Raw genomic sequence first — 18,989 nt, forward strand, 5'->3', positions numbered from 1 at the left:
AATGAATGTCCTTTTCCTTCTTGGAGGAAGAACGGTAGTAATTCAAGCAGTTGGAGCCAAAATGGCCCCAGTAATGTGCGCTAAAGAAAGAGCTCTTATCTACAAGCCTGAAGATCTGGGTTCTGGTCCCATCTCTGCTCCCAGCTAACCCTGCCATTAAGTGGAGGGAGAGGAATTGAAACCGAGAAGGACCCTTGGGGCCCCTGGGCACGGAAGCCTTTTTTGTCCCCTGTTTCTTGTAGGCAAGACTCCAGCCTCCATGACCTTCCCTGAGTTCCAAAGGGCAGATTCAAACAGTTGCTAATCAAGGGAGGAGCAGCCAAGAAACCACCTGAGGCCAGATTAAAGGGACCAGAGAAGCTCATCCAGATTAGGAGACGAGCCCACCAGAGACAAGATTAAGGCATCACAGGCCCTGCACACGCCCTAATCCTGTCAGAAACCCCACCCTTGAACTATTGCTATAAAACTCTTCATCAAATCCTCCCAGGTTAGGACACATAGTTTTCGAGGGCAGGAGCCTGCTGGGTCCCCCTTTGCCTGGCAAAACAATAAAGCTATTCTTTTCTGCTTCACCCAAAACTCTTTCTCTGAGATTCATTTCAGCACCAGTGCAGAGAGGCTGAGCTTTCAGCATCGGAATTACCTGGAATCCCAACTTCTCTGAGCATCTCAGTAGCCTCTCAGCTGTAAACTCTGACCCATCACACAAAAGTCAATAGGGTCCCTGGCCATCTGAGAGCCAAATATGTCTCTTTAGCCTCAGACAAATGTTTTTCTTTGTGGTTCTATAGGAATCAAGGGACGATCCAAGGGATGTTACCATATTATCCCTTCTAGTAAAAGCACTACTCTGAGAAGGTCTAGGACTTGGAAACACATATCCACCCATTCATAAGTCAGGTAGGAATACAGCCTCATTAAAGTCCTAGAGAAATGGACCAAGCTGGAGGTCGTAAAGAGTGGACCATGTTGGGATAGGCAATAACCACTTCTTGATTTCATAGTGCCCAAGGCATTTGTGGGTTCCTTCTCCCATTCTGCATGTACTGAGTCATCAGAGAAAAGGGACTATTGGTCCGTTCTTGAAGTTGGTATAGTAAAACACCATGGGGTTTACTTTTTTAAATTATTATTTTAACTTTTTATTTTGAAATAATTTCAGACTCAGAACAGTCGCAAAAGAATACAAAAAATTCTCTTATACTATTCATCCATATTCTCCAAATGTTAGCATTTACTGACTTTTATCTAACTTAGCTTTATCATTCTCCCTACACACACACACACAACTTGAAATTTTGAGAGCCAGTTGCAAACATGATGCCCTCTTACTACTGTATTTAGTAATATATTTATATTTATTTACCTCTATACTTAATACATTTATATTTAGCTCTGTATCGTTCCTAAAAACAAGGGGCCATTCTGCTATATATCCACAGTATAATTTTCAGCAGCATGAAATTAACACTGATACAATGCTATTTTATAATCTATAGACCTTAGTCAAATTTCACAAGTTGTTTCAGTGAATGTCCTCTATAGCAAAGGAGAAACCCATAGCATAAAACACAGCATTTAGGGGTTTCCCTGGTGGCGCAGTGGTTGAGAATCTGCCTGGCGATGCAGGGGACGTGGGTTCGTGCCCCGGTCCGGGAAGATCCCACATGCCGCGGAGCGGCTGGGCCCGGGAGCCATGGCCGCTGAGCCTGCGTGTCCGGAGCCTGTGCTCCGTAACGGGAGAGGCCACAACAGTGAGAGGCCCGCGTACCGCAAAACAACAACAACAACAAAAAAAAAAAACCCCATAGCATTTAGTTCTCAGGAGCCTTTGTCTCCTTTAATCTGGATCCATTCCGCAGTCGTGTTGACTTTTGTGACCTTACCATTTACTGAAGAGAACAGGCCAGTTATTTGTAGTAAGTCTCTCAGTTTGGTGTTTTTTTGTTTTTTTTTTTTCAGTACGCGGGCCTCTCACTGTTGTGGCCTCTCCCGTTGCGGAGACACAGGCTCCGGACGCGCAGGCTCAGCGGCCATGGCTCACGGGCCCAGCCGCTCCGTGGCATGTGGGATCCTCCCGGACCGGGGCACGAACCCGTGTCCCCTGCATCGTCAGGCAGACTCTCAACCACTGCGCCACCAGGGAAGCCCTCTCAGTTTGGTTTTATCTGATGTTTCCTCATAATTCAGGTTATGCATTTGGGGCGGGAAAGCCCTGAGAGAGGCTGGGTTCTTCCCAGAGCTTCCTGTCAGGAGGCACTGGTGCTCTCTTTGCCCTGTCACTGACGGTGATTTCTTTCATCAGTTGGTCAAGTGCTGTCCTTTAGGTTTCTCCACCGTGAAGGTTGTATTTTCCCCTTTGAATTCTATAAGTATCTGTGAGGAGATACTTTAGAGCTATCTAAACATCCTGTTTCTCATCACAAGTTAGCTCACTAGTTTTAGCAGCCATTTTAGGATTCTTGCCTGAGGCATTTATTACTACTTGGTTGCCAAATGGTGATTTTTCTAGTTTTCTGTTTTTCCTTCTACATTGGAATTCTGCCCCATTGAATTGCTAATGACATTCCAGAAAGACTCTGTAAAAGAGAAAATATCTGAGCTAATCTAAATCCATAGGAAATAAAAACACCCCTCTCCCCTCTCCTTAATCCCAGAGCCCAGGTATTTTGCTAAGTGGCTTATCTGTCTATATTTAACACAGTGGAAATACGCAGAGCTGTTGGAAGTTGTTCCTAAGGCTGCTTTCTATTTAAGGTAACAAATAATTCCTAATCTTCTCTGAGAACCTTCTCTCCTCAGGTTGACCCTATATTTTTTTCTCATAAAGTCTTGGTCTTATTATTTTCCCTTTCCTGGCCCTCTGCCAGTACACACACACACACACACCATAAAACCTGACTCTTAAAGCTGGTGAAGTTAAAGCTGTTTTCTAAACATTAGAGACTCTACTCACCTCAAATCTCTTTCAGGGCATGACTGGCAAGTTGACATTCCAAAGGCGCCCTTACTCCCTTTGAATTCTAGCTCAGCACTTTCAATTACCTGCTATTTGGTCTTAAAGCGCAGACACTCAAGGTGAATCTAATTCATTTCTCTCTCACACTCTCCCATGTGAAATAAGTCACTTTGTTTTCCACAATTTCTCACTCTCAAAATGACTTTTCAAAAACAGAACCTAAAACAGATCTCTCCTCCACTAGGCTCCTGAAATACAAAACTATGTTTAAGACTCTTCCCCAGTTACTTCCTTCAGAAGATTTCTGACCTTCATCACCACTCTTCCCATCTATGAGAACCATTCTTTCCCTGGGACAATCATTCTCCTTACAGTAGATATCAGAAGACCTTAGATTATTCTAATAACTTGTTATATTTTTTTAGGGAAGCTAATTTTCACTTAACACCAAAGGAGCAATGAGCACGAATGACCTGCATCCAAGAAAACCTTCCCTCCTGGTTAATAGACGCTGTTACTTTTAATATTAAGAAACTGGATCGCTTTTGCCTTATAATATTTTGACTCTTAAGTATAATGGGAACCTTTAAGGAACCATCCTCTGGTCTGAAATCCATGGCACAGTCACCCGCTTCTAGGAGGAGGAATATATTTATGATTGATCTTTTGTCGTAAATCTTAAGCTAGGAATAGAAATGGTAGATCTACTAAATAAAACTGACTTTATTCCCCAGGAGCTTCTGGGGAATTAAGTTACTAGTTAGTACCAGAAATTACTATCTTTGGAGAAACTCCAATTTCTCACGAGTAACCTTGCTTTTTCTGTTAGGAAATATTGAGAGATGATATATTCTTCTCCCCACTTAAAATCCCCAAGTGACAGCACTTCCTTGCTTTATCCTTGAATAGGATAAGAAACAAAAAATCTCCTCAACAACAGTTTTGGCCACTCTGGGAACATAGATCTTTTCAGATCTTTTCTTCCATGAAACTCACTAGTCAAAAGCCTTTCTGGTTCTAGATACATCCACTGTAACAAGCAGAGAGTCAGAGCAATGCATCACCAAACCTCTGTTAATACAGTACAGTCATCGCTACATATCTGCAGGGGATTGGCTCCAGGACAACCTCCCCCTCCTCCCCCACCGCCATGGGTACCAATATCCGAGGATGCTGAAGTCCCATATGTAAAATGGAATAGTATTTGCATATAACCTTCTGTATACTTTAAATCATTTCTAGATTACTTACAATACCTAATACACTATAAACGGTATGTAAGTCCTTGCCAGCATGTGGCAAATTCCAGTTTTGCTTTTTGGAACTTTATGGAATTGTTTTTCCAAATATTTTTGATCTGCGGTTGGTTGACTCTGTGGATATGGAACCTGTGGATATGAAGGGCCATATTTCCGATACTGGCTGATGAAACAAACTCAACTTCTCTCTAAATTACGTGATAACTTATCCTCGGCACGTTTGACGTGGACACTCAAGTATTTTGGCAGAACCTACCTGTAAGTTCAGCTATTATAACAGATAGCAGGTCAGAAAAAGATGTGACCTATAGGAACTAAGGGTCGAATATTTTCTCTCTAGCCTTCCCTTCTGTGGTTGCAGTTTTAGAACATTCAATCACTGCTGTTGAGGGAAGGACTGCCCACATGGTATCTGGACAACACAACACTGGGTAGAACCCATCTCCATCCGATGAGATAAAAAGGACACTGATAGGCCACAGGCATTAGGGACTTGCATTACATCTTGAAAAATATCTTAAGCCAGGTGGGGCAGTTTGAAAATCAATGAAAATAATACTTGCAATGGAATGAAATACATCATATATTAAAATTCATGAGTTGATGATTCTTAAACAAAGAGAACAATGTTTGGAGATTGGAGCCAGGGGACTCACCGTCTGAAAAATGATATATAAAGGATAAGAATCAAACACTTAATCCTGTCTTTCCTGCATGTACTGCACAACCAAATAGCTGATAAGAGAAAGTTCTTTATAAATAGAAGAATTACAGATAAGAATGAAGAAGGAACGATAAGATAAATAATATCAGTGTTTTGCCACTGCAAAAATAATGAGTTTAGGCAATTGTATCAATGAGTATGTAAAGCTATTAGTTGATAGGCTTATGGGGAACCTTAAGGTAGTTGGATGGCAGCACTTGAAGCCACTTATCAATCTTAACACATCCTAAAGAGCAGCAGCCCAGCATTATTTTGCCTTGCGATGCAATGCAAGAGGAAATATACAATACAATGTGTAAAACATTCTTACCAAAAAATTGAACCTGATTCTTAAGCCTCTAGATTTAACCGGTAGTGTATAGGAAATATAGGGACCAGAGGAACATGCCAAACAACACCATATGGATGCAATCAGCAAAATCCAGAATGTAGGAAACTCAAAAGACAAACAACCCAAGTTCTTCAGCAGATAAATTACAAGAAAAAAAATTAGAGAAAGGGAACCTGTAGATGAAAAGAAACCAATGAGAAGTACCAAACAAATGTGAGGTGTGGATTTAGGATCCTGACTCAAAGCAACTATGTTAAAAAAAAAAAAGACATGTACTAGACCACCAGAGATATTTGAACACTACACTAACTGAATATTTGAAAAAAGTCATCTTTTACTAATACTAGAGCATTTACAGATGAAATGACACGATGTCTGTGATTTGCTTCAAAATAATCTCGTGGGCAGAAACGTGGGTAGGAGTACATGTGAAGCAAGATTGGTTGGGAGCTGGTAGTTATGATGCTGACATGGAAGTGAAGGTTCATTATAAACTTTTTATAATATATATATATATATATATACCTTAGGCATTAGTCATCTCAGAATCAATGTACTTTTTTTTCTCTGATAAGTAGATCATTTTGGTAATAGAATCACTTAGGTTTGACCAATAAGCACACTTTTAATGTTCCTGAATTTGCATGGAAATGTGCAGAAGTTTGAGGAGGGGTAGAGTAAACCCTGAAAAGACATGTATCTCCTCCAATTAGGATATACGTTAATTCTCGTATTATCCCTCAAACCAGGCGCTGATTTTTCTTACTATCTGGCCAGGTCAGTGAGCAACTGGTATTATACCAGCATGTAGACCGGGAAAATACAGGCTGGACTGCAGAAGACTCTTTCATGTTCACAGTGTCCTCCCCACCAGCAGCTCTAGGCCCTGAGGAGTTTCCTATAACTATTTCATATGAAATTAATGAACCTGGTCGGCAGAGTCGTCTGCTTGCAAATACAGGTAATTCCACCATGATATAGTCAGTACCTTATCTCTAATTATTAAAGTAGGGACAATTTGGAAATACATCTTTTCCTTTTTAATTGTCAATGCCAATGTATCCACCTTTGGAAAAAAACTTATATGGCTATAAAAATTTGTTATTTCTTTATGTGTGCTCTTTCTCTGGGCCTCTGCTCTCTCCTCTCATATGCCTCAGTAGATGTAGTGGGGAAGGATGGCAAATTAGCTTTACAGAATTCTTATTTGTACCTCCAAATGGGGACTTCACCATGCCCATGACTGAAAACTGTTGATGGAAAATGAAAATAACAAATAGGGCAAGTTCTTAAAAGGAAAGGGGTATTGAAAGCTGCACCTGTTTCCATGGCAAAAGAAAGTGCGGTAGTAGGTAAGTTAGGAGATGAATACGTTATAAGTGAATCTCAAGGTTTTAAAACTCTCTTACGTGAAATATTGACTTAACAGTGTGGGTGTGTGTATTTAAAATTTACTTTTTTCGTATGCTTTGGGTAGCAGTGCTAATTCAGATACCAAGGTGTTGTGAATTATCCACTAGGACAGGCAAATCTGAGGGAGAAAAAGTCTTACAGCTGTCATTTGAAAATTCTAACGAGATGTCACTTTGGTCTTTACGTTTGTTTTTAACAGGAGCTGTTGTCAAGGAATGAGACAAAGTTCTCATTGGCCAATCTAAGTCGGATGCTTCCAACCTCTTATTTAAATTGCCCAAACCTCAGCATTCTTCATATGAAACTTGGTTCCAAGTTACATCTCTTCCTCACCATGGAACTATTATGGTTGGATAGAGGAATATTACCAAAAGCAAACCCAATTTCTCTCAGTATGTAATTAATAAACTTGGAATCACATACCTTCACGATGACTCTGAATCACGAGCTGACAGTTTTACCTTCGCCGTTTGGCCCAACCAAAAGAGCAAGTCCACCACTAAGCCAGAGGCTGACTTTCTTGAAGAGATGTTTAACATCACCATCACTCCTATAAATGACAAGGCACAAGAATTAAGGACAAAAGGGCTTCGGTTGAAAGTTCTGCAGGGCAATAGGTTGGTTTTAGGACCTGAAAACCTAAAAGTGGAAGATCCAGACAGTCCTCCAGAGGAGATCAGATATATGATCATCCGTAAACCTAATAATGGCTTTTTGGCAATGGCTCACCGTCCACACATACCTGTTGAGCATTTCACACAAGCCCACATTGATAACTCTCAGGTGCGGTTCATACGAGGTGGAAGCCCATTCTCCGGAGTTTTACCTCAGTGTGACCGATGGCCAACACCGCCCACTCTACAAGCTCTTCCACCTGGATGTCATCCCCATCTCCATCATCCTCGTGAACCTCACTGACCTACTTCTCCCACAAGGCCAGACAACCGTTCCCATCACCAGTGCTCACCTGTCAGCAGTGACCAATGGGAGGAGCCCCCAAATCACGTACAAGATAACACGGCCCCTCCAACATGGGTATCTGCTCGTCGAAAACCAGGTGGTCATCAGCTTTGGACAGGAGGATCTGAATTCAGGAAAGCTCTCTTACCACATGACACACCTCACTGCCTCAGAGGACCAGCTACGGTTCTCGCTGTTTACATCAGGACAAACACCGCGCAGCAGGGTGCAGCCTTTCCTGCGGGTTATGTCAGATCTGACAATTGCCAACAGAGTGGCCCATCAGCTGAGAAGAAAGGACCTTGATGCTACTGAGCTTGCTAACAGGACTAACAGTGATCCCAAATCTGAAGTGACAGAACCCCCTGTCCATGGCAGACTTGTACGAAGAGTGGCCCGGGGCACCACAATGGAAGACACGACTCTGTTCACTCAGAAGGATGTTGACCAAGGACTGTTGATGCTCGAGCCACACGCCAGTCTAACCGGCACCGATAGGCTGAATGACTCCTTCACGTTCCTGCTCAGGGCAGCCCACGTACAGCCAGCGACAGGTTGTCTCCCCTTCACCATAGTGCTGCCTGACCCCGTTCTTTTGCAGACCTTTACCCCTGATGTTTCTTTACTAGTCACTGCAGATAACCTTGTGACTTCAGGTCTCTCTCAGGAAAAGCTTGTGGTTTCCTCAGGACCTACAGCACAGACAGGAACTCTGGGGAAGCTGACCCAGACCAGATGGCAGGAAGCAGATCCCTGGGGACGACACAGTGGTGAAGAGCCCGCTCTGGATGCCAAGGCCTCTCCCACCAGAGTCATTTGGCTACCAGATGCCACCAAAGCCAGCCCTGGGCACCCACCCAGGCCAGGGAGGGCAGCCTCCTTCTGATAACCATACCATTGGAACCCACACCCCCAGGTCCTAGGCCGGAAAGGAGCATAGCTGTTCCCACTGTCACAGTGATGGCTCTTCTAAAAAGCGCCAACAGTCCTCCGGTCAGTCTTTTCAGGGCCCAACAATGCGAGCACATGGAAAAAATCTCCAGTCATTGAGCCAGTGGAAAAATGTGCTCCATGGGAGACATGTGTGAATCTGGATCCTGACATGGTCAAGCTCTGTCGACAAACCAACCCAACATTGAAGCACAACCAGTACTGGGTGTAGACTGAGGGTGCTTGTTCCTTACTGACCGCCTGCTGTGTGTCAGGTACTGGGTGGGATACAAAGACAAAGAAATGCTGGTTGGATCAACTGAGAAAAGCCCAGCCCTGCCATCCCTTGGTGTTCTGTAGTAGCTCCATGGTTAGGTGTTGGCAGGTGTTTACTGTAACTCTTATACAACACTCATGTTATGGGCTGTCCACAATGAGCTTTGTGTACCCTCTTCTGGACCTGATGCTCTGAGGGTACGTAAGATTTTGCCACTATTTAAACCCTTTACCAAGGTGTGACAGAACATGCTGGCCCGACTGCAGATTAACATGGGAGCTAGAGTTAGTGGAGGAAGGCTTTGACTGTTTTTCACTGAGGATTCACTCGGAGTGATTCAACGAGGAAGTACAAGAGCTGTTTCTGCAAGTAGGAGAGGTAATGTGTCATATCAGTGAGTTTGTTTCTAGTGTTCTTCTGTAACGACTTTTCCCCCTTGGAGTCTCTAGCTTTGACTTCTTAATGCAAGAAATGCCTTGGTGCTCCAGATAGTACGATAGCCTGGCCCCCTTTGCAAGTATTCATTGAATACATTGAGTTTCATCAAGAGGCTGTGTCTATTCTGATTTGTAACATCAAGCCTACAGTACAAATATTATTTGAAGCCCTAAAGAATAGGTTTAATGCTTTTGTGATACCTCAATTTGGCTTCACTTTACAATGAACTGAAATAATGGCAAATTTGTATTTGACTTGTCTAGTCGAGCCTACCATTGGCCGACTCAGCTTCAGTTTCTGTCATTGTAAAATGGTGACATCAGTACTTCTATTAGTTAGGAATGCTTTGGGTAGCAAATCACAAGACATCTGCCACGAGTGGGGTTTAGGTTGCAGATTGGCAAACTTGCTCTGTGCAGGACCATATAGTAAAAATATTTTAGGTTTTGTGGGACACATATGGTTGCTTTTTAAAAATTTTTAAACAACCTTTTAAAAATGTAAAAACAATTCTTATTTCCTGAATGTTACCCACAGACCATAGTTTGCCAATCATTGGTTTAGCTAAGCAATAAAAGTGTTCAATTATTTCTACGAACAAGCAGCCTGAGGTGGACGTTCCAAGGCTGGTTCAACAGTTCAAAGATGTCGTTGAGAACTGAAGCCGTTTTGTGCTTTCTGCCTTACCTTCCTCAAGCTATTGGCATTTCATCCTTTTGTTTAGCTCCTTGTGATTGTGAGATGGCTGCTGAAGCTCCAAGCAATACAGTCCCACTCAAAGGCAGAAATCCTAGTGGGGGAAAAGGAGAGACCTTTTTCTTAGAGAGGATCTTATTTATTATTATTTATTACTATTTTTTAAAGTCTTGAGGCCTTCCCAAATATTTCCCCCACTTTTTCATCTCATTGTCTAGAACTGAGCAACAAGATTCCCATCCTTTGACCAACCATTGGCAAAGGGAAATGGGGTTCACATAACTGACATCTCTTCTGGGGCTGGGAGAGGATTCTGCCAGGTCAGAGATCAATGAATCAGCCCACCGTGTAATTAGGGAAGGCTGGGAAATGGCAATTAGGCAATGTGTAGAGTCTACTCTTCAAGTATTGAAATACTTGGGAAATTATTTAATCTTTCAAATTGGCATCTACTTTAATATCTCCTTTTCATATTTTAATGATTTTCTTAAAGCCAGTGTTTCTAGTGTGGGGGGAGGAACTTCCCCCTAAGGGGCATTTGGCAATGTCAGGAGACATTTTTGGATTTCACAGCTGGTGCTGCTGGCATCTAATGAGGACAGGCCAAGGATGCTGCTAAATATCTGTACAAGACAGCCCCCATGGCAAAGAATTACCTGGCCCCAAATGTCAATAATGCTAAGGTTGAGAAACTCTCGTTAAAGCCATGATGTAGAGTTTTCTTGTATACCCAGTGAAGGATTAATAAACCCATTACCACGTCTAGGCAAAAAATTGTATTCTAAAAACAGAATGGAAGGGTGAACATTCCGTAGTATGTTTGAAATTGTTATTGGCTAATGGTAAACATGAACATTTTTTAGAGAAGGTATTAAAAATCAAACAAAACTTGAACAGACTCATTTCTTTATATTCCTTGCCTAAGGAAAAATATTTGCCTTGTGTTAACAGGTGGAGCACATCAGGAGAAAAAGAAAAAAAGCAGGGTAGGATATTTACAAAGGTAAAGATGAGGTCAAAGTGTCCCCAAAATTCTGATGCCCCTGATGTGTTCCATATGGAAAAGGCCTTTTTCTCACCTTCTCCCTTTCTGCTCTTCTAGGTTGCTTTTCTCTCCCAACCCAATTTTAAATGTTCTTTGTGGAAACAGATTTCACGGTCTACAGAATAAATGGAAGCATAGCCTATGTGGGCCTAGAGACAACTACCCTTGTCTTAGATCCTTGGATGTAATGCCACAGACAACTGTTGCCACCATCCCTGGCCATGGACAACTGTTGCTGAAGAAGACTTCTCTACTCCTGTTCCAAAAGTGATTCCCTCCTGCATTTCTGGATTCCTCGATTTTATATAGCCCCCTCAAGTGTTTTTTGTATTTGATCCCTTTAGAAAGGAGGAGGAATGAGAGTCTTAACCCAAGGTTGGCTTGATCACTGTACAACTCAGAATTGTTCTTGGGCCTGTGCCAAGCAGTTGGGCACTCAGAAGAAGCAGCATGGCGGTGCTTGAGCTTATACACAGAGAGAGAAGGCTGAGGAGCATCTTTGCATCTGGTAAGTGGGCCTTTGCTCTCCCTTGACTGGGCAAGGAGAATACCTGTTCTTTGCGGAAGAGCCAGACATACTTGGCTTTGTGACCATGTTGGCCTCTTCCTTGCTTCAGCCATAAAATCTCTGGAGCTAGGACTACCAGCCTGGCCAAACAAAAAAGTCTGATTTCCTTCCTCTTTTTCCTGTTAAATCTGCAACTCCAGGCCAATAAATTTGGTGTCCATATTGGAATGAGACACACACAAATGCTTTAAAATGATAATTCACATTGTTTATGAGTGTGCCTGCTACAGCAAGAACATCAGTGTGAGACCCAGATGCCAAGAATCACTCATTAATCATGTAATTCATATGGAGCTTGGGCAGATTTCTTCCAGAGGATCTGGGATAGTCTACCGATTTGCATATGCGTTCAATTTAAAAGGCAACAATGCCTATCATTTGGTGCTCGCTCAAATAAAGCATGAAATAAAACATTTTGGCAAAGCCTTGTTTAGTGTTGGAAATGGAAAATCAGTCCGAAATGGTTTCTCCCATATGTAGAGCTATAACTGCATAGTCTCAGTTCTGAATTCATAATGAATTCAGTGCTTCTTAACAAATGACTGGTGATTTAATAAGTGGATACTAAGGGGTACTATCAGAAGAGTAGCTGATTTTGCTTAAGAGAAGGTATACTTTGGGGTGGGCTCGGAGTGGAGGGTCTAATGTTTTTCCATATCTGGAGACTTTGGCAGATTCTAACCTTTCAGAGATCCTGCTCAGACACTTGGGGGTGCTTCCTTAGAGTCGTGCATTAATTAGGTAAAATCGAGATGACACAGAAGCTGTTCTTCAGATTTCTGAGGCTGAAGTGGACACATCTGGAGAGTGGGTGGTACGTAATGGGACGTGATGGAATATATCAGATGACATTCCCTGAATTTGGGGATGGGGCTATACTACACACCTCCTGCATCTTTCAGAGGTGTTGTAATTAATAATGAGGTTTGATTTGGACCTGCGTAGGGAGAGATGTGGGAATAAAAGTGGGCATGGAGCCCACTGTGTGGCATGCTGAATGCTGGAGACTTCGCTAGCCTGCTCAGGAACACCACTAGCTGTTTCATGGGGACCTGGAAGAGGCTGCCTTCTCGTAGTGATCTGCAAACATTTATTATTCACCTACTGTATGTGAGATGCTAGATAGTTGATACTGCTTCTAGATATTGAAGATGCAAGATTTTGTCCTGAAAGGAGCTCTTTGGTCTGTTTCCTCTATTGGCTCCTCCAGAATCACACAAGGAATGCCAGGAGAAAAGAGGGTACAGAAAGAGGACAAAGGGAGACAGAGGTTAGGAAAGGGCTTTGTGTTTTTACTTGAAGCACTCTTAGGTAAATGCTGCCTACCCAGTGGTGCAGCAAGAATCAGGAAGCTCACTGGCCCATCGACCTCCACACTTCTCAGCCCGACCTTGTATATTCTCAGAAGAAGTGACATGGCAGTGTGGTTAAACAATAGACTCTGGGTCTGTTTTGGATCCTGGCCCTCTGCTCCCAAGCAGTGTAACTTTGAGTAACTTATTCAGTCTCTCTGAACTTTAGTTTCCTCAGCCAAAAAATGGGGATAATATTAGCACCTGTCTCTTTGGGTTTTGTTAGGATTTAGTGATATAATCACTTGATGTTAATATCATCATCATCATATATGTACAGCATTTTCAATGCATCAGGCACTATACCAAGTGCTACAGAGGAATTTTCTTACCTAGGGTTTTAATGCATTTTAAAAGAATTAACACATTAAGTCACTTGAGTAGACCAGAGGCTCATATTTTTAAGAAGAGGAGCTTCCCAAATGCTCACGCTCTACCTACAGGCAGGGCTTTCCCCTTCATCCTTACGCAGAGCCTTGGCAAGAAAATGGATGAAGGAAAGAGCACGCCAGGAACACTCACAAGGGGCAGACTTGAGCTTGGAGGTATTGATGGTTCTCTATCTTGTAGGGGCTGCTGAGCTGCTGATAAAATACCCGCACTGTTCTCTGCCTATCCAAGTGGCCTCCAATCCCTACATCAACCAGCCTCTTGATTTTGAACACCTACCTCCTCTTCTTCCTCCCAACCCAGTATCTTCAGACATTCATGAGCCACTAATTTTCAAGTCCAAAATTGGCAAAGGACCGACACTGAAAAAAAATTAATATCCTTCCTTGGCAGGAAAAAAAAAAGTACTGCTTACGATCACCATGATTTCTAAGGTAAGGAAGGAATCTTATAATAAAGAAACTTATGGAAAAAATAAGCAGCTTTATGAAAAATTCTCTCCTTTTTCCAGACTTGACCTTGGCCTGGAAAAACCTTAGCACACACCAGCAGGGTCAGGAACCCCCCTGCCTTGCCTATGGATGTGTGGTCAGAGCCGAAGGAGAGGCAAAGAAGAGGGAACTCAGCCCCTCAATGTCAATGTGTCTTATGGAGATGTAGTCAGGAGTACGTGGTGTGTGTGTGTGTGTGTGTGTGTGTAGGAGTGAGGGTGAGGGTAATTTGCTACTTTAGAGTCCACACGAGGCCAGCTTCATGGCCATGTACAACCAGTGCAGTCACACAGGGTCCACTCTCAGAAGGACCCTGGGCTTGGCTTATGCTCTGCTGTCACCACCTGGAAATTCTAATAATTTTGGAACAAACACCCCACATTTTCATGTTTCATTGGACCCTGAAAATTCTGTACCTGATTCTGAGACCTCACAGAACTTAGTTGATAATTGCATCAGACACCTCTTAAGCATTGTTTCAAATTTTCTGAAATTGGCTTCCTCCTCTAACTGTGGCTGAAGCTACCAGTTCCAGGTGTGTTCACAGCTATAAATGAGTGTATGGTGTGCCTTGTGCCTTCTACCCTGGGCCCCTCTGTCTTCACAGCATGCCTGTGGGAACTTTTGGTTGCACACCCCGGAAATAGGGAGAGTTAACTCCCCACAAAACAGCCCTTAGCCAGTGGCAAAATGGAGCTGACAAATAAATACTTCCCCCTTTCATCCCATGGGTAAACAGTTGTAAAATGCATTCTGTGAGGCTTCTCAGAGTGTCCAGAAGATTGAGCATAAAAACATTGGTATGGACACTTCCAGTCCTATTTATTATCCCTGTCTATCTCACAGAGGAGCCTTTGCTTAGGAGGAAACCTAGGCTAAAATAATAGTTCACATTCTCCTAGTATTGTGTGCTCCAGGACTATGGACCCTGGGGCTCTTGGTTTTTGCATGAGCCTTAGGCACACAGCCTCTGGATGACTTGCCTCTAGGGACCACTCCTTGCGGGACCCTTTATCGGCAGCAGCTCAGGTCTGCAGGTGGGAGCCAGGAGGCCTTGTGCTGGTGGGAGCCTTGGCCATTTTGGCATCATGCTGAGAAACTAGGCTTTTCCCAAACCACCTTCTAGTTGAAAATCCCTTTACTCTTAATTACGGTTAGTCTGCCGGTCATGTTAGGTCCCAGAAACAATAACTTGTTCACCACAACTTTTAGCAAGTCCAAGATTTAATGTGTTTTGTAATATTTTAAAAAGACTCCTCTGCATTTCATCTCAGCATTGCTTGTATTTTTGCATAGCAAAGACTACATCAGCACTTTAAAAATAAATTACAGCTTTATTGAGATATTATTTACATACCATACAATTCATTCAAAGCATATAGTTCAATAGTATATTTACAGAGCTGTACAGCCATCACTATGCTCAATTTTAGAATATTTTCATCACCTCAAAAAGAAGCCCTGGGGGCTTCCCTGATGGCGCAGTGGTTAAGAATCCACCTGCCAATGCAGGGGACATGGGTTAGAGCCCTGGTTCAGGAAGATCCCACATGCCGCGGAGCAATTAAGCCTGTGCGCCACAACTGCTGAGCCTGCGCTGTAGAGCCCGCGAGCCACAACTACTGAGCCTGTGTGCCACAACTACTGGAGCCCACACACCTAGAGCCCGTGCTCTGCAACAAGAGAAGCCACTGCAATGAGAAGCCCGCGTACCGCAACAAAGAATAGCCCCTGCTCGCTGCAACTAGAGGAAGCCTGTGTGCAGCAACGAAGACCCAAAGCAGCCAAAAATAAATAAATAAATAAATAAAAATTAAAAAAAAAAGAAAAGCCCTGTACTCATTGGCAGTCACTCTTCATTTACCCCCAAGTCCCTCAGTCCTAAGCAACTACTAATATACTTTCTGTCTCTATGGATTTGCCTATTCTGGACATTTCATATAGATAGAATCATACAATACTTGGTCTTTTGAGACTGGCTTCTTTCACTTAGCATAATATTTGCAAGGGTCATCATGTTGTAGCAAGTATCAGTTCCTTTTTGTGGCTGTATAATATTTCACTGTATGGATATACCACATTTATTTATCCATGCATCAGCTAATGGACATTTGGGTTGTTTCCATGTTTTTTGGCTATTGTGAAAAATGATACTATGAATATTCATGAACCCGTTTTTGTGTGGCTATATGTTTTCATTTCTCTTGGATATATACCTAGAAGTGGAATTGCTGGGTAATATGGTAATTCTATGTTTAACCTTCTGGGAAACTGCCAGACTGTTTTCCAAAGTGGCTGCCACATTTTACATTCTCACTAGCAATGTGTGAGGGTTCCAATTTTTCTACATCCTCAGCAACACTTATTGTTTGTTTGTTTGTTTGTTTTTTTTTTTGCGGTATGCGGGCCTCTCACCGTTGTGGCCTCTCCCATTGCGGAGCACAGGCTCCGGACACGCAGGCTCAGCGGCCATGGCTCACGGGCCCAGCCGCTCCGCGGCATGTGGGATCTTCCCGGACCGGGGCACGAACCCATGTCCCCTGCATCGGCAGGTGGACTCTCAACCACTGCGCCACCAGGGAAGCCCCTCAGCAACACTTATTATTTGTCCTTTTGATTTTAGCCATCCTAGTGGGTATGAAGTGGTATCTCATTGTGTTTTTTGCTTGTTTGTTGTTTTTGACTGTGCCATGTGGCTTGCAGGATCTTAGTTCACTGGCCAGTGATCAAACCTGGGCCCAGGCCCTGGCAGTGAAAGCGCCAAGTACTAACCACTGGACTGCCAGGGAGTTCCCTCATTGTGATTTTGATCTGCATTTCCCTGATAACTAATGATGTTGAACATCTTTCCATTTACTCATTGGCCATTGGTATATCTTTTTTAGAGAAATGTCTATTCAGATCCTTTGTTAATTGCATTATTTGTCTTTTTATTCTTGAGTTATAAGAGATATTTATATATTATGGATAGTAATCCTTATCAGATATGTGATATATAAAATTTTTCTCCCATTCTGTGGATTGTATTTTTACTTTCTTGATGATGTGCTATGAAACACAAAGGTTTTAATTTTGATGATGTCTAATTTATCTATTTTTTCTTTTGTCACTTGTACCTCTGATGCAGTATCTAAGAAAATATGTCCTAATCCAAAATCATGAACATTAATGCCTCTGCTTTTTTGTAAGAGTTTTATAGTTTTAGGTCTTAAAATTAGATCTTTGACGCCTTTTGAGTTCATTTTTATACATGGTGTATATGGTGTGAAGTAGAGGTCCAACTTCATTCTACAGCATGTAGATATGTATTTGTCTTAGTACCATTTGTTGAAGAGACTATTATCTCCCCATTTAATTTTCTTTGCTCCCTTGTCAAAAATGAGTTGAATATAAGAGGTTATTGCCATACTCTCCATTCTAACTTATTGATATTTATATCTATCCTTATGCCAGTGCCATCGTGTCTTGATTACTATAGTTTTGTAGTAAGTTTTGAAATTGGGAAGTGAGTTCTCCAAGTTTACCCTTCTTTTTCAAGATTGGTTTGCCTACAGATAACATACAAGGGAATCACTGTAAGGTTAACAGCTGATCTTACCACAGAAACTCTACAGGTCACAAGGCAGTGGCAAGATATTTTTAAAGTGATGAAAAGGAAAACCTACAACCAACATTACTCTACCCAGCAAGGATCTCATTCAGATTTGATGGAGAAATCAAAAGCTTTACAGACAAGCAAAACTTAAGAGAATTCAGCACCACCAAACCAGCTTTACAACAAATGCTAAAGGAACTTCTCTAATTGGGAAACACAAGAGAAGGAAAAGACTTACAAAAACAAACCCAAAACAATTAAGAAAATGGTAATAGGAACATACGTATCAATAATTACCTTAAATGTAAATCGATTAAATGCCCCAACCAAAAGACACAGACTGGCTGAAGGGATACAAAAACAAGACCCGTACATATGCTGTCTACAAGAGACCCACTTCAGACATAGGGACACATACAGACTGAAAGTGAAGGGATGGAAAAAGACATTCCATGCAAATGGAAATCAAAAGAAATCTGGAGTAACAATACTCATATCAGGCAAAATAGACTTTAAAATAAAGATTATTATTAGACTTTAAAATAAAGAGACAAGGAAGGACACTATATAATGATCAAGGGATCAATCCAAGAAGAAGATATAACAATTGTAAATATGTATGTACCCAACATAGGAGCACCTCATTATACAAGGCAAATACTAACAGCCATAAAAGGGAAAATCAACAGTAATACAATAACAGTAGACAACTATAACACCCCCACTTATATGGACAGATCATCCAAACAAAATAAATAAGAAAACAAGCTTTAAATGACACATTAGACCAGATGAACTTAATTGATATTTATGGGACATTCCACCCAAAAACAACAGAATACACTTTCTTCTCAAGTACACACGGAAGATTCTCCAGGATAGATCACATCTTGGGTCACAAATCAAGCCTTCATAAATTTAAGAAAATTTAAATCATATCAATCATCTTGTCCAACCACAACACTATGAGACTAGATATCAATTACAGGAAAAAAATTGTAAAAAATACAAACACATGGAGGTTAAACAATACACTACAAAACGACCAAGAGATAACTGAAGAAATCAAAGAGGAAATCAAATAATACCTAGAAACAAATGACAATGAAAACACGATGACCCAAAACCTATGGGATGCAGCAAAAGCAGTTCTAAGAGGGAAATATATAGCAATACAATCCTACCTCAAGTAACAAGAAAAATCTCAAATAAACAACCCAACCTTACACCTAAAACAATTAAAGAAAGAAGAACAAAAAAACCCCAAAGTTAGCAGAAGGAAGCAAATCATAATGATCAGATCAGAAATAAATGAAAAAGAAACAAAGAAAACAGTAACAAAGATCAATAAAACTAAAAGCTGGTTCTTTGAGAAGATAAACAAAATTGATAAACCATTAGCCAGACTCATCACGGAAAAATGGGAGAAGACTCAAATCAACAGAATTAGAAATGAAAAAGGAGAAGTAACAACTGACACTGCAGAAATACAAAGGATCATGCTGGGCATATACAAGCAACTATATGCCAATAAAATGGACAACCTGGAAGAAATGGA

The 18,989-nt window shown here is 41.8% G+C and overlaps 1 protein-coding gene across 3 annotated transcripts; it reads left to right on the forward strand.

Annotated features, from left to right (window-relative positions):
• Nucleotides 1–7,378: 7,378 nt before the first annotated feature.
• On the forward strand, nt 7,379–12,026 carry LOC116752329 (chondroitin sulfate proteoglycan 4-like). Of its 3 annotated transcripts, XM_032629210.1 has the most exons (3): nt 7,379–9,234; nt 10,942–10,993; nt 11,093–12,026. In XM_032629210.1, exon 1 carries the CDS (start codon nt 7,396–7,398, stop codon nt 8,533–8,535), a length of 1,140 nt encoding a protein of 379 aa, XP_032485101.1. In that variant the 5' UTR covers nt 7,379–7,395; the 3' UTR covers nt 8,536–9,234; nt 10,942–10,993; nt 11,093–12,026. The 3 variants fall into 3 exon arrangements, with proteins under 3 accessions (XP_032485101.1, XP_032485102.1, XP_032485103.1); XM_032629211.1 differs by lacking the exon at nt 10,942–10,993; XM_032629212.1 differs by lacking the exon at nt 10,942–10,993 and having other exon boundaries at nt 11,380–12,026.
• Nucleotides 12,027–18,989: the final 6,963 nt, after the last annotated feature.

The sequence above is a fragment of the Phocoena sinus genome, chromosome 3 (genome assembly GCF_008692025.1).
Source record: "Phocoena sinus isolate mPhoSin1 chromosome 3, mPhoSin1.pri, whole genome shotgun sequence".
NCBI classification, from domain to species: domain Eukaryota; kingdom Metazoa; phylum Chordata; class Mammalia; order Artiodactyla; family Phocoenidae; genus Phocoena; species Phocoena sinus.

Bases quoted from the DNA above. Each gene is read 5' to 3' on its own strand.
- LOC116752329 (XM_032629210.1), top strand. From the start codon at position 7,396: ATGGCTTTTTGGCAATGGCTCACCGTCCACACATACCTGTTGAGCATT.